Raw genomic sequence first — 15,960 nt, forward strand, 5'->3', positions numbered from 1 at the left:
ATTTTCCCTTCCTGTGTTGTCCAGGATTATTATTTTTATTATCTTCAACTCTGGTTCAATGGAAACAATTACAACAACATGCATTTCCATCTAAGTAACTTCATTAAGGATTTTCTACATTTTTAGGCTATGTAATTAAAATCAATATATAAAGCTAGTTATTATGCCAAGAATGCAAAACTGTTAAATTTTCCTTTTTAAAATTTATTTTATTACATATCTGTAAAGTATATTCTCACACCTGAGCTGTGCCACTACAGGCAGCATCAACACAGCTGGCACATTCTAATTGTTTTGCAAGCTCAAACCAAACTCTGAGCACAGCTATGCTACAGAAAGACAGGGTACATTAAAGAAGCAAGTGACTTCAGAGAGATGGGATCAGGGTCATTGTGGGTGTAGGACTGAGATCACGGCTTATTGAGGGGATATCTAGGAAAACCTGTCTCAGAACATCGTGCCGGACTTCAGTAAGGAGGCTGGGACTGAAGTCCTAATGGGGGTAAGGCTAACTGCTGCTGAACTCTGAATTTGGGGGAAACATGATGGAGTATATAAAGGTGGGGTCCTGATTTGGGAAGTTTTGAGATGTTGCTGTCATGATCCTGGTTGTTACTGCTACCACTAGTTAAAAAAAAAAAAAAAAAAAAGGGGGGAACCGTGTCCTCTTCACATGAGAGTACCAAAAGCTATATATAGTACATTACCATGCTAAAATATTAAGACATTAGATAAACTGTATCAAAGAGTATATATCTTCTAGTCTTAACACGTGAAATGAGTTTTAATGATAAATTAAAAGACAGTCACACCTGAAGTCCAAAGTGTTCCACTCATCTTTGGGAGCAGCAGGGCAAGTCTTCTGCACTGCTTCACTAGTGTGCTCCCGCTGTGCTAAAGTGGACTACTCTAAAGATGAAAGGGAAGTACATGTTCAGTGCTGACTTAGTTTCCCTGTCTGCCAACAAAAAGTCACCCTGTGTCACTTTTACCATTGGTAAACTTCTAACATACTTGCAGAAGAGCTGCAGTTCCCTAGCTCTCCTCTTCCACCTTCTAGAACACCAGTGTAACTAACCACTGTTCCCATTGACATTGATACTGACCATTACCAGTGAAAGAATATGGCCACGTGCTGCTACCATGACTCTCTGCAGTGGCTCAAGAGCAAGCCCATCTGCAATGTCCCTGATACCCAAGGTGCAGTCCAGCATGGAGACTGGGCTGTGAGCAGGACTTCAGGAGCCCAGCTCTGACTTGCTTCATCTCTTTGTCCTTCCATTCTATTTAATAATTTATCCTGCCTTTACTGTGTTGATTTATTATCTAACATATCAAACATGATTAAAAAAATGTTTCCCAATACTTGACAAAAACTGGCAGGGAAATACAGTATAGTCTAGTAAATTACACTAAGTGGTGTTATACAAACTGTGTTAAAAAACTGCTGTCGTGGTTTAACCCCAGCCAGCAACTAAGCACCACACAGCCGCTCACTCACTCCCCCCCATCCAGTGGGATGGGGGAGAAAATCAGGAAAAAAGAAGTAAAACTCCTGGGTTGAGATAAGAACAGTTTAATAGAACAGAAAAGAAGAAACTAATAATGATAATCATAACACTAATAAAATGACAACAGTAGTAATAAAAGGATTGGAATGTACAAATGATGCGCAGGGCAATTGCTCACCACCCGCCAACTGACACCCAGCCAGTCCCCGAGCAACGATTCCCTGCCCCCCACCTCCCAGTTCCTATACTAGATGGGACGTCCCATGGTATGGAATACACCGTTGGCCAGTTTTGGTCAGGTGCCCTGGTTGTGTCCTGTGCCAACTTCTTGTGCCCCTCCAGCTTTCTCGCTGGCTGGGCATGAAAAGCTGAAAAATCCTTGACTATAGTCTAAACAATACTGAGCAACAACTGAAAACATCAGTGTTATCAACATTCTTCGCATACTGAACTCAAAACATAGCACTGTACCAGCTACTAAGAAGACAGTTAACTCTATCCCAGCTGAAACCAGGACAACTGCAAACTGTTGTGTTACTACAGTAATAAATGAGAGTTTGTAGTATAGGTACAGTAGTATATGTACAGTATCTTAAATGTTTAGTCACATGAACACTTTGTGCTTTCATAACTTCTTTTTAAGCTGAAAACATGTATTAATGATCATTACATTTACCAGTGACATTAAAGGTAGAATATTCATAGCATATTCACATTTTAGAAAAAAATATTGATCACTTTTATTTCACAAAACCAGGGTGTAGCAGACTGCACACAAAACAGACATGAGATGCAGACCCGGCAAGTTGGTAACTACACAACCAGATGTTACATGGGAGAAAGGATCAGAATTAAAGGGAGGCTGGCTTCATTAAAATGACAAAGTTACTCCAGGGCATGGAATGCAGGAAGCTACCTTAGCAGTTCGGAGTAATTTTTTTAGATGCTGAAATAATAAGATGACTCAGTTGGCTAGTTTCTTACAGGTGTCGTAGAGGAAGCAAGTCTAAAACTAGAATGTTTCTGAATTTTTTAATGAGATAAATGTCTGCTCATGTCTTTGTTCATAGAATCTTTTTTCCTGTGCACTTCCATAGAAATAAATTAATCTAACTGCATAGGATGTTTTGTGGTTTCCTACATCAAAATGTCAATAAATACTACATTGCTAACACAAGGAACAAAAACAAGCCTTAAACAGACATCAATAATCAGTGGAAACCAGGCAGAGGAGGATCTCCACATGTATCATTTGGAAGCATTATATAATTTGCATGCAAATGAGACTGGTTTTTACTTGAAAAAAAAACTATTAAAACACATAGGATCAATACTGAGAGACCAGAAGAAATTGCATTTACTATCAGGAAATGCTTATAGCATCTTTTCTTTCAATTCAATTCAAGAGCTTTCTATATAAATTCATTATGCATCAGGGTGTTTTGATATCGCCATTTTCTCAAAAACAATGAAGAGTATGCATTATTATGTTTTGTGTAATAAAAATGAACACACTGCCTTCATCAGGATTTGGGGGCAGAGTGAATACTTTAAAAGAAGAAAAAAGTGGTAATTTCCTTTTCATCTGGGTTTAGTTTAAAAAAAAGAGAGACATAGCAAAAAATATGGGAAATTATCACCACCTCCTATCCTAGTTCATGTTCTGTGATGGCTTTAAAATTTACTCAAGATGTATTGGATTAAAATATTTTCACACACCGAAGAGCCACTATTTAAAGTACGTTGTTATGTAAGTAGCATTTTTCACATTGACACAACAGTTCAAATATAACAAGAAACACCCCCAGTCTGTCAGCCCCCCCAAATATCTTCTGAAGAAGAATGAACAAAACATAACAGCAACTTATCAAATCATACATATTCTATATTATAATGCTGATGATTTTTAATCAATCCAGAAATCTTTCACATCATTTGACTTGTGTCATCATAACAGGACTGTAATTTCACACAGTGTCACTATCTTTTTATGAAAAAGAACGGAAGAAATATCTTGTACTGTCATTTTGTCCTTTGTAGTCTAGAATGTGAGAGATTCCTTAATTGACATAGTGTCATCGCAAAAGTCTATTCTACATAATTACACTATGGCAACTGAAACCAGCTGTCAGCCATTCCATTACACTAAGTACAAACAGACATCTCAAGAAAAGTCACTGTTTCAAGTGCATCAATTTAACACCATTACTACTTTTTCTTTTAAATGTTTTTTTGTATTTAGTGACCTGAAATATACAAAGATTAACAGAGAAAGCTGAATAAAACAGCACTTTCAAAAACCTGGGGCCTCAAAGGAGTACTTAAAGATTAATTGTGATGCATATCTGTATATAATTATTACCAATCATCTAGCAGCTTTCCGACTTCCACAATCCTTCATTGTATTAACAGTATCCCACTTACTGTATTTTACATATGAACTGTGACTCATGATTTTCTAGAGTCTTTGCAATGGCATATAGATGTCCTTTGTTAATTTACTCAGAGTTCCTCTGGCACAGAAAAAATATCATTCTGTTTCTCTCACCTGTCATAATCCTATGTCTCTCACCACCCTTTCTCCCTTACAATCTTTTATTCATTTCATTTTCTCTTAACGATCCCACAGCTTTCTGTCTCTTGCCTTCCTTTGTCTACCCACTTTTCTTTCTCACTTCCAGTATATTACCACAAACACTTTTTCCTTTACTCCCTCAATCTCCCAAACTTCAGATTCACCCTTATACCTTGGTATCCATCTCTGTCTTCCAGTTTGTTCCATCTCCCATTTCTCCCTTGATAAAAGCCCACACATTTCTTTTGGTTTCATTTAAACCTAAACATTCCTCTGAAATCCTAAAACTTACTCTCGTGTTCCACAACTTTCTTTGTACTGTTCCTGGCATTCATTTCTCTCTCCTCCATTTCCCTACCAGTATTCTGCACAGTCCAGGGACAACCTCTTATCCAGAGGGAAGCACAGCTTTGTTGGGTTTAGGGGTTTGGGTTTTTTTTTGGTTTTCTGTCTTTTTGTTTTGTTTTGTTTTAATGTTGGCCACCAGAAGGCTTACATCCACCTATGAAGCCTGTTAGAAAACAGCTGACATGTCAGCTCAGACCAGTTTATTACTAAGGGATATGGGAGAAGATGGTCTTTCTGAACAAGGAGAAAGCTGTTGAATCAATGTCAGGAATCATTGTAATACTGCAAGACTTGAGATAAAAATTTGAGAGCTAGTAACAGAGGGCTGCAGCGACAAAGTGTGATTTTTAAGTACTGGTAACACAAAAGATACTTCTGCACCCCCAATTCTTCATTATAGTCTCAGACTATAAAGGCTGAGTCACTCCTTACACCTGTGCCATGTAACACAGCAATATCCCCATGCCTAAACTGCACCAACAGTTGTTTTTCAATGCAACTACTCAACCATAAAGTTGTCTGATGACAAAAAGGCCCAAGACCATCTCACTGGACAGTACAAAGGTAGAGCATATGAGCAGCTGTTGCTTTCTAACAGGCAGCTTCATCTGGCACACACTTCTGCATAACAGGAGAAAAGCTGGACAGGCTGCAAGTGTTCAGGCTGATGGTTGCTTCTGGGAAGCTGTAGGATTTTCTGCTGCTGTACAGTATATGCTTGTGCCAGCCCTAAAGGATGATGGGTGCTGGAGTTCCATTTTACCAACTCCTTGCTTTGATGTAGCAACACAGGGAAAGGAGGACGTAAAATTCTAACATCACTCCTAGTACTCATTCAGGGATAGGGAGGCAAAGCTTTCTTCTGCAGCAGATGAACACTTTTCTCCTAGTGTTTTTTATTTTTAAAGAAAGAAATAACTAAGATGGCACTTGTGCATTATAAAACAAAGAATATACACTTTGCAATGTTGAAGACTCTCTTTAAAGAGAGGACAGCTGAAGTCAGAATACTTGTCTGCCATCTTCTGATGTTTAGAAACAAAAGTAGTGATGTGTGCATAGTGAATTTGAAGCCCGGTCTCTGAGAGACACAATCACAAGCGGTCTGTATGAACCAAGAAACACTGACTGAGAAGACACAATAGAATAGATTGTACCTTTATAAAGTGGAGTTGTAATCCAGTTTGTATGGAAAAAGAGAATGGAAGTTGTGGCCTAAACTCTACTGAGTCACAGCAGCTAACACAATACAGCGTAAGTGACATCCTTTTTCTCAAAGAGGCTCAAGGCTCATTGAGTCTGGCAATTCAATTACCCTCTGAACTCACAAGCAACCCCTCCTCCCCTGTCCCTCTTCTACTCCTGAGCTCAGGTGTAATGGCAGAACAGCCAGAGCAGCTACATTGTACATGGCCTGTAAATATCTAAAAAGCCTCAGGCTTAAGAGAACAAGAATCCCTGACCTTTTATGATTGCTATAGCAGTTTTCCAACAAAACAAACTACATACAACAGAGCTCTTAAATACCTGACAAAGTAATTCATTTTCAGTACGCTGCTGTCTAATACTCCATATTAATAATGAATCATGTTTAAATAAATACCTGCGTGCAATACTGCTTACTGCTTATACAGGGATGAAGACAAGGAATTTATTGAACTGAATCTCCTCTAAACAAGCAGAAGGGCAACCTGCTGAAGGGATTTTCTCAAGTCAGTGATGAAGAAAGATTCACAAGCAGGACAGGGACTCAATAAGCCTAGAAAGCATACCCCAAATTCCTGGATTTATTGACCTCAAATACCTGAATGTTCTACACTTCACCTATTTATTTCATCTAGAAGCTACCAGATATAAGTTTTCCAATTAAAAAAGAAAGTTTATTTACAAGGTGAAAACAGCAAAAAAGATTTAACATTTTGAAAAGTATTTTCAATGTGATGTAAAATATCCTTGATCATGTGAAGTAAATACTCTTATGACAATAATACAAAAATATTCAGCAAACAGATTGCTGAATGATATCTGAATGATTATTTCAATAGAAGTTTAGAAAAATGCATAACAAAGTGAAAAATTACTTACTGGTTCCATTAAAAATTTTCAAAACTATAAGTTACAGTTCTAATGTGGTTTTCAAAAGCACACCATTCTTGTTTTCTATCTGCTCTAAAAGCATATGGTGCAGGTACCTCAACCATCAGAGCAGCGGGCTGAAAGAGAGGAGAGGACACTGCAGGAGCAGCCATGGTAGTGGGCTCTCACAGAGACTCTGCTGGGGTCATGCCTTCAGGTGAACCATTTCAGCTTTCAGTACCCCTCTCAACTTCCACCTCATATTTATTGCTTGCTTAGCAGAAAGCAATGAGTTTCAAAGCACAATAGTGTAAAAACAGTAGTACATACCTATACATAGAAAAAAATCCTATTAATAAAGGAAACCAGAAGAATTTACTGCTACCTCTTCTGAAGAACAGAATTTGTTACAACAGAAATATTTTCTAGCAAAGGCACCAGAAACTAATTCATCAAAAGGAAAATTCAGCCTAGCAGACTGCAGCCATGAAGTCAAGGTTGGGTTCCCTCTAGCACTGTTTATTTCCCTGAGAAGTTGCTTGGTACATGAATTACAGGAGGCACAGCCATTGACATGGAGGCCACAAATACACAGGACTTCCTTAGCCTTCTTTCTCAGCCCATGACTTCAGCTATTTGCTAAGCATATCTGGTTGTGGGTTTTTCTCACTTCTAGGTTTTTGGATTTGTTTTTTTGTTTCAGTTTTCTAGTTTTTTGTTTGTTTTTAAAGACAGCATTAGAGCTGTTGCAGAGGAATGCTTCCACAACCATGCTATATTAGATTTCTTACAATAGGGTAAGGAAAGAAAGCAAAGGCTAAGACTGTATGTAAACTCACACTTGGAACTGGATTTCACAGAAGCAGCGCTGATTTTAGACATGCAATTTCCCATCCTAACATCTTGGCTAGCAGAAACCGACTACCTGACTTTTTTAAACTTCCTGTGTGTGAACGTTTCCTGCCATCTATGCAATTATCAGGCATCAACATGAGGTAAAAGCAGTTACTAAAACCATTGTATATCTTTTCTAAAAACTAGTTTCAGAGTGGATACAGAAACTATTGATAGATAGGGATAGGGTCCAAAAAGAAAGGCTGTTAAGTATGTTTCAGGAATCTAATATACTTAGGTATTTCTGTAAAGAATGTTAAATCTCCTAAGATAATAGTAGTATATTGCAATTCTTTTCTAAAGCAGGATTTCCTGATAAAACAGCAAGCGATTGGGTCACCTGCTCAGGACAAGACCAGCATCTTACCTAGCTTTTGCAGCTTCCAAGATAATTTAAAAGAATTACCGTCAAACAGCCCAAACTCTGTAGGGTTGATCCACCTCACTCACCATCTGACAGGTTGGCGCTATTAAAACCTCTAAGACTGTACCCATTGGCTTCAGCAGGGCAAAGACTTCACCTCACACCTTTGAGGCAGTTTCCTAGTATTATTCCAGTATACCTTTGCCAAAATACAACTCTCAAAGCTCTGCAGTCACCCCACCTTGATTTTTTCTGCTCTGTAATGGATTCACAGAATTCAGAATGAATTCAGCTGTTAAAATGACTTACCCTTTTTGCAAAGGCACAAAGGGGCATCATATTTCTGAGGCTATCACAGTCTAAAAGATCCACCAAATTTATCATTCCAGGATGCTGTTGGTGTTAGTTCTCCTTCTGACATCTTCAGTTGCAGTCTTCAGTTATCTTCCCTGGTTCCTTATTCCCAGCTTTTATGTTTTGATAATCAGGCCCTTTTCCTTTCCTCAACAACACATCACCCTATCCTACCCAAAGCAGTAGCATAACTACTACTTAATAAGAAAAGACCATCCTGGTAAAATACTTTCATAAAATTTGCTTTATGTTTCCTAAACAAACTACAGCACAATGATGAGATGGAGACTAGCAGTTTCATCACTGCCTTGTACGTTCTCTGTTCAGTTTGCCTGCTTCATGATGCCTGGAAGAAGTAATAAGCAGCAATATGCCGCATACTATACTATGGTTGCAAACAGATGCCTACATTCATGAAAATAAATGCTGCAGTGACAGGGTACAGATTAGATAAGAAAACTGCTTATATGCAGATGCTGGGCATAATGCCAATTACTGTAAACCACATCAACATGTAGTTACATTATAATTGATACATGTATCTTAATATGTCCTCTTATCCTAATGTTTCTTGTTAAGGTGCAGAATTTACCGGTGTCTTTGTACAACACGCAATGTAGCAAAAGCAACGTGGCTGTTAACTCGCACACAGCAGTGCTGCTGTTGCCCACTTCATTCCAGCTTTGTTGGCCATGTCAGCTGCCTCTAACAGTGAGACATGCTAGAGAATAAAATGCAGCCAGAAAATCTTTGTACCACACCCAGTAGATTATGAGTCTAGTTGGGCTCATACAGACAAATAAATCACATAGCAACTAATGATTCCACAGATGGGGAGTAAGTTTTAATAGGTATGGGGCAATCAATATCCAGTCATCTTTAGGCTATCCCAGACAGCCTAATGAATCTTGTCATATCAACTTTGCAGTCATCTTTATATATTTCTATTTCTGACTGTTAAAAGTCACTTGTCAGAATAATGTTTTTAAGATTTCATTATGATTATTGTATAATAGCCTATTAAGAAAGGAAAAGGTACAGTACCTCCAAAGAGGGGGTTCAATTTATTCCTGTAGTATTTTATTAACAGTCTAAGTGACTGACTACATTTGCATTACCAGAGCCTCTTATTATAAACTACAAGAAAACATTCCTTGAGATGACCACCTTCACGCCGAATTTCTGCCGAAAGCAAATTTAAACTGTAATCACTTCTTTGAAAAAACCAACAACAAACCTTTAACGAAAGAAAAGGTTTGTAACTGTAATGCCTCAGTTAGCAGCAATGTTAAATAATTACACTGTAATGCTCAGTTTTTTGGATATCATTATATTTGAAAACCATCAAAACCAAAACCTTTAGAGAAAAAATGACATGAAGAAATAGATTTGCACTATACACTATCTGTGTGGGCACAGAACAGCAGCAAAAATAATTAAAAATTAGCTGACTTGAACTTTCAAGCATCTGTTGTAAACACTACTTTTTTTAAGACTTTACAAAGATAAATCTTGAAATGCAATCTCACTAACAGAACTCCAAGTAACTGCTGTTATCTGCTTCTGTGTACTACTGCAAGCCTGATTTTACCTTGTTTGCAATACTTGTGATGAATGACTTGATGTCCAGATTAGTTGGGCAACTCTTCTGACAGGGGGCATCTGCACACTTTAAGCATCTACAGGAATAAAAGAAAATATGTCAAGGAGACATGGAATACAAATGCTGCCAATAGCGTAAGGTTTTCAAGTTAACATGGTAGAAGATAAGCCACAGTAGAATAATACAGAGCATTTTCATAAAATTTCTATTTAAAACTTCTAGGCACTACATGATCATTATTGACTTGCATTCCACACTGGTTGGTTACATACCGTTGACTCCACTTTACAAAGGAAGGCAGTAGGGTGCAGCTACAAACATATGGGCTACACATGTCTAAGTATTAGGAAACATCTAATTACATAGAAGTAATTTTTTTCCCTGGAATCGAAGACTGCTAACTTCTGACCATTCCATTTTCCTATTAGAAAAACATCTGTGCTGTGAATCTGAATTTATTAACAAAGTTCTCGAAGTGTCACTGTGGATTAGATTTTGGATGTTGGACAAATGAGACATACAAAAGCAACAGCATTTCCACAGAGGAAGGAATTACTTTGTACTGTATGTGCCAAAGAATAGGAATGGCTGATAAATTTTCAAGTCACTTTTCTATGATTTTTGTGTGATATGTCTGTGACTTCTGAAAACAATTCAGTAGTCTTATGCATACTCCCAGCTGAAATCCCTAAGACCCTCTTCTTATCATCCCTAATTCCCAGCAGAAAAAGACCTGGGGGTGCTGGTTGACAGCCAGCTGGATATGAGCCAGCAGTGTGCCCAGGTGGCCAAGAAGGCCAACGGCATCGTGGCCTGTATCAGAAATAGTGTGGCCAGCAGGAGCAGGGAGGTGATTGTTCCCCTGTACTGGGCACTGGTGAGGCCACAGCTCGAGTACGGTGTTCAGTTTTGGGCCCCTCACTACGGGAAAGACATTGAGGTGCTGGAGCGTGTCCAGAGAAGGGCAGCCAAGTTGGTGAGGGGCCTGGAGCACAAGTCCTGTGAGGAGCGACTGAGGTAGCTGGGGCTGTTTAGTCTGGAGAAGAGGAGGCTGAGGGGAGACCTTATAGCTCTATACAACTACCTGAAAGGAGGTTGTAGTGAGGTGGGTGCTGGTCTCTTCTGTCAGGTGGCTGGAGATAGGACGAGAGGAAATGGCCTCAAGTTGCAGCTGGGGAGGTTTAGGTTGGATATTAGGAAAAAATTTTTTACTGAAAGGGTTGTCAGGTATTGGAATAGGCTGCCCAGGGAAGTGATTGTGTCACCATCCCTGGAGGTGTTCAGAAAGCGCGTAAACGAGGCACTTCAGAACATGGTTTAGGGGGAATGGTTGATGTTTGGACTCAATGATCTTGAAGGTCTTTTCCGACCTAAACAATTCTATGATTCTAATGACAAAACCTAACTGTATATTAGAATGTAGGAAGTAGCAAAGATTTATTTTCTGTCCCTGCATAGTCTTTCATGAGGATGTACCAGTCTGGTTGCTTACACAAGTCCCATCTAAGGATTAAGCCCTCAGGGTAGTCTATGCAATTTGCAGTAAGCAAACCTAACAAAAAAAAAGGTAAAAGTCAGCTGAGATGTAAAATGGTTCTCTATTAAACACAAATGTATTTGTACACACTTTTGGTTTTACATATCAATTATTATCATAGGTCAAATGCCACACTACTAATTATCTCAGAATTCATTAAGTTATTCCAGATGCTCTTTCAATATTGTTTTACTAACATACAGAGTTTATGTAAATTGTGGTTTTAACAATCTATGGCAAATGAAATAAAATTTGTTTTTACCTATTACCTGAGCACAACTACTTACATAAGTTCCACAAGTCCACCTTAATTATTGTTACTTAATGACAGGTAATAACACTGTGGCATTGGCTGGGACAGAATATTTTTGAACACAAAAAAGCTGCAAGAGGCCTATGGTCTACATGCACAAAGAAATGAATTCCTTCATTAAAAGGAATGAAATGCCTGAAATATCTGCAGTGAAAAACTGGCTTGACTTTGTCAATCACAGATATTGCATTTATTTTCTTTTTTTGTTGGTGGTGGGATTTTTTTTTCAATTAAGGGTGGAATAAGAGAGAAGGCAAGGCCAATTAAGTCAAATATTAAATAGACTTTCACCTTTCTACTCATTATCATCTAGCTGGGTATTGCAGACATCATGGCACCAGCAAAATTTGAAGGCACAAGTGGTAGTGGCTGTTTGGATTTTCTCACAGAACTAGTCATGGGGGAAAGGTCCCAGAGGAAATATTTAAAGGAAAATAGGTCTTACAGGATGCAACAGCTGGGAAATCTGATAAAGCTAAATCCAGGTTCAAGACCATAGTGGGTTACTAGTTTATCTAGTCAGGATGTCAGAGGGCTCTGGCAGAAAAGCACCAGCAGGTTTAGCTGTGGCAGTTAAATATACCGCTGCCCAGCACTACCCACTGACAGGTCCATGTTATAAATGCCTTAACAAGCAAAGGCAGGCCTGTGGGGACCCTCAAAGTGTTGATCCGGCCAGAGCACCAAGTCAAGAGGATGCTCTTAGCATTCAAAGCAGATTGAAAGACAGCAAAGTTTTAGTACTAGAAGGCAGAAAAAAAGGAGGTATGCTAGACAAAATACACCACTATGAGGGCTCAGATGATCATTTTGCCTGTGTAGGCAGGAAGGAAATAATAGAAGTGGAAAATCACGCATTTAAAAAAGGCAACAATTCCATTCTGACTTTTTGCTCTTCACTTCCCTGAATATGGTTTCCTTTGAAATACAACAGTCCTGTATCCAAGACCAAAAAGAATTGTACTTAACATAAAAAAACCTTTCTGTCGATTATATATAGAACAATCTCATGTCAAAACTGACTAGAATGGCACCTAGCAGGATAAGCAGTGTACACATTGTGGCTAGCAAACATCCTTACTAAATTATTTCTCTTTTGATTTTTGAGCTGGTTCACAAATAACAGCTGTTGAAAATGGCAGCAACGGGGGGGGCAGATAATACAAACTTGAATGTGAGCTTTGGGGAGGAGGGGAGGGTGCCATGAATATGCCAGTCCAGACTTTCTCTTATAATAATACCATCTTCCGATTCTCTGAGCACTCTGCAGACTAAAGTGCACCAGGCTGCCATTAATCCCACTTATCACCCTGACAGCTCAGTAATTACACTCCCGCTATAGCTAGGTACTGTAAGGTACCGAAGTCCTAATAAAACACCAAGCACTGTGCAGAACGCGTGCTGGTGAGGTGTTTTATTAAACTTGGGGGGTTGATCATCAAGTGACATTAGTGTTGACCTATTTTTCTATCTGACAATAAATTATCCTCTGACCATACCATAATACATATTACAGAGTGCATTTACTGTACCAAGGAGCAAAGGCATTGCATTCTGTTTAACAAGGCAAAAAGCGTAAATAAAATAGTAGAATTGCCCACCAGAAAGTTATTACATAAATTGCTGCAAGTGATTGATCCTTTCAAAAATCACAGGCAAAATACTGTGCTTAAGGGAATATACCAACAATTGCCACAAGCTTCAATTCCACATGCATGTCCCCATACAAAGAAACACTAAGTATTATGTTTTTTTCCTTCTTCTGTAACAGCCCTTCCACCCTATGAAAGCCCACCTTTCATTTTACAAGGTTATTCCATTAATATGGGTTTAGTTCTAAATAATGTAAAAAAGAAACTAGAAATTTAGATTAAAATTCTTTAATTCACCTGCTAGCTCCTACCAAATTTAAATTAAGAGCTACACGCTCACTATTAAAAAAAAAAAAAAAAAAAACAACAAACAAAACCAAACCAAACCAACAACAAAATGAAACATACATGTTTTTAAGTCTATTCTGGACTGCATAAAAATACAGAGCATTAGACAAAGCCAGACCTATGCTAATCTCAGAGTGTATATCCCAGCATTTCTTAGTAAAAATATAGGAAAAATCCTTCCATCTATCAGAAAACACCCTATTATCAATTTTTCCCCTATTTTTTCATGGAACAGCACCTCCTTTAGAAACATATATGCTATGTTGAATCTTAAAAGATACCATATTCACTTCATATGCATATTGATTTCCATGTAAAAGGCAACACCATAGTCTTTGCATCACTAAACCCCAGCTTGAGGAACTCAAAGAAAAGCAATGATGTTTTCCATTTTGTAAGCACTTAGCTGTTGGTTCAACTCAGTCTCATTATGAAATGGTAAATTAAGTTAGATATAAAAACCCCTACAAATGCTATGCAAGTATAGCATATTTATATAAATATTTATGCAAATATTATCATTTGGCATAGCTTTATAGACATGCCTGTGACTATATAATGACAGAAATTCACGTTTCCCACACATCTAGGCACAAAATTTACATCTCTTACTTAACAGTGTTAAATTATACATATGTATCCCCAGTGAACTTAAAATCTTTAACTTCTTACTTTTAAATGTTGCAACACTGAAGTTATTTATTGTTTAAGGTAAGCATGCTTGTAAATCTCTTTCAGGCACAAATAATACATGCAAAGGATACTTATGCAGTAGCCCAGCATTATCAGCTACCAGGTTTGCACCTTTCAATCTTGTCAGTGCAAAATAAGCACCTAAAACCATGCATGTATACAAACAAACTCATACGTTCAACCTCTAATAGCAGGGGTACTAATACAAAAAAAAAACCCACAAAAAAAAAACAACAACAAAACCTCAAAACACATAACACAGAGAGGAGTAGATTACAAACATCTGAAGACAATAAAAGGAAAAGGCACTTCAAAAGTAGTGGATTTTTTTTCAAAGTAATAAAAAAGAAAAATGGAATAGACAAATAAAAGTTACAAATTTCTGGAACACATACTACCCATTGGGAAAAAAGATGCAAGGAACCATGAGGTATGTCTATGCATAAAAGGAATAGAAATCAAATGAGGAAAAGAAAGGATAAAAAAGTAACAAATTTCTCTACCAAAATCTTTCCCTTAGGAAAAAATGATACCAGAAACCAGTTGCCTACTCTTGTGTAGAGAAGAAAAAGAGAAAAGGAAGCCACAGCCAAGACTAATTTTCTATTAACAGTTTTGATTGTTTAATTGTTGAAATATTACTCAGTATTTCATTCTGAAGTTAAAATATCTGACCAACAGGTAGTCTCATTTCTATGTCTAGACCAGCTCTTAAGACATTTTTGCTTCTAAACAAAGAAGGGCAATTTAGTCATATTGTTACCTGAAATTGCAGCAAAAGATTGTCTATCTAACTAGGAAGAATATAACCTGAAGTTACAATCACATGTATGCTGAAAGGCCAGGGGTGAAACAGATAATATGGAGTAAGATTCCACAACGGATCATTGCTGATAACCTATCAAATTTTCATATATCACAAAACAGGCCAAATAACCTTTATCATGGTTACTGTTGGCAGAGGTTTAGAAGCAGATTAAATCCTAATCCATTTATGTGGGTTTCTGCAGGACACAAACATTCATTTTGAAAAAATGCTTCCAGCTCTACTATTTGTAGAAGTTTTTAAAATTTTATTCACTACTCAAAGCAATAGCCCACACACCCACGTAACAGTTTTACACAGGTCTCATAATGATGTTCTGTATACACTTCCCAAGGCTTTGGTCAATTAATTTTAAGAGAATGGTAGAGCTTATTCCACCCAATGAACTAGAGGCCAGTTTGCACAAGAGACCCAATTACGATCTCAAGGTTCTTCTTGGTTCCAAGTCTCTTGCACCACTATCTAAAACATGAGTTGGGGATGGTAAACAGCGGAATAAAAAAGTCACATGTAAGGAAGAAATAAATCTATAATTCCCAAGCTGAATGCCCATCGCCTTTGATGACAGACGTGAAGAGCATCACATAAGGTTTTCTCTTGAGGTTCAATCCTTTAACCACTTAAGGCTAATCTTGCAGAACTTAGGCTTTCTTCTCCCCATTTGATCTTGCTGTACTTAAACAGGGTCAAGGACAACCCTAAACAGAGATTTGGACATAAGTATGCTCATTTAAAAGAGATGTCAGGATAAAGATTCTCTACTGCAATGGAAAGCCGTTGGTGAGAACCTACTGCTAGCAGCTCTACAAAAAAAAAAAAAAAAAAAAAAAAAAAAAAAAAAAAAAAAAGGAGTTGCTGCCATTATATTCTTTATTGAAAAAATCAAAACACCCCAAACTAACAATCAAACAAAAAATCCTATGCTC

The 15,960-nt window shown here is 37.8% G+C and overlaps 1 protein-coding gene across 2 annotated transcripts in view; it reads right to left on the bottom strand.

Annotated features, from left to right (window-relative positions):
* DPYD (dihydropyrimidine dehydrogenase) overlaps positions 1 to 15,960 on the bottom strand; it is a 374,453-nt gene that overhangs the window by 257,381 nt on the left and 101,112 nt on the right. The window contains exon 4 of one of the 2 annotated variants that reach the window (XM_049808457.1): positions 9,714 to 9,801. The exons of the other annotated variant lie outside the window; for it this stretch is intronic. Within the exon in view, the coding sequence (XP_049664414.1) occupies positions 9,714 to 9,801 (88 nt within the window). The remainder of the gene's footprint in view (positions 1 to 9,713; positions 9,802 to 15,960) is intronic. 2 annotated transcript variants of the gene reach the window in all.

The sequence above is a fragment of the Accipiter gentilis genome, chromosome 8 (genome assembly GCF_929443795.1).
Source record: "Accipiter gentilis chromosome 8, bAccGen1.1, whole genome shotgun sequence".
Taxonomy (NCBI): Eukaryota; Metazoa; Chordata; class Aves; order Accipitriformes; family Accipitridae; genus Astur; species Astur gentilis.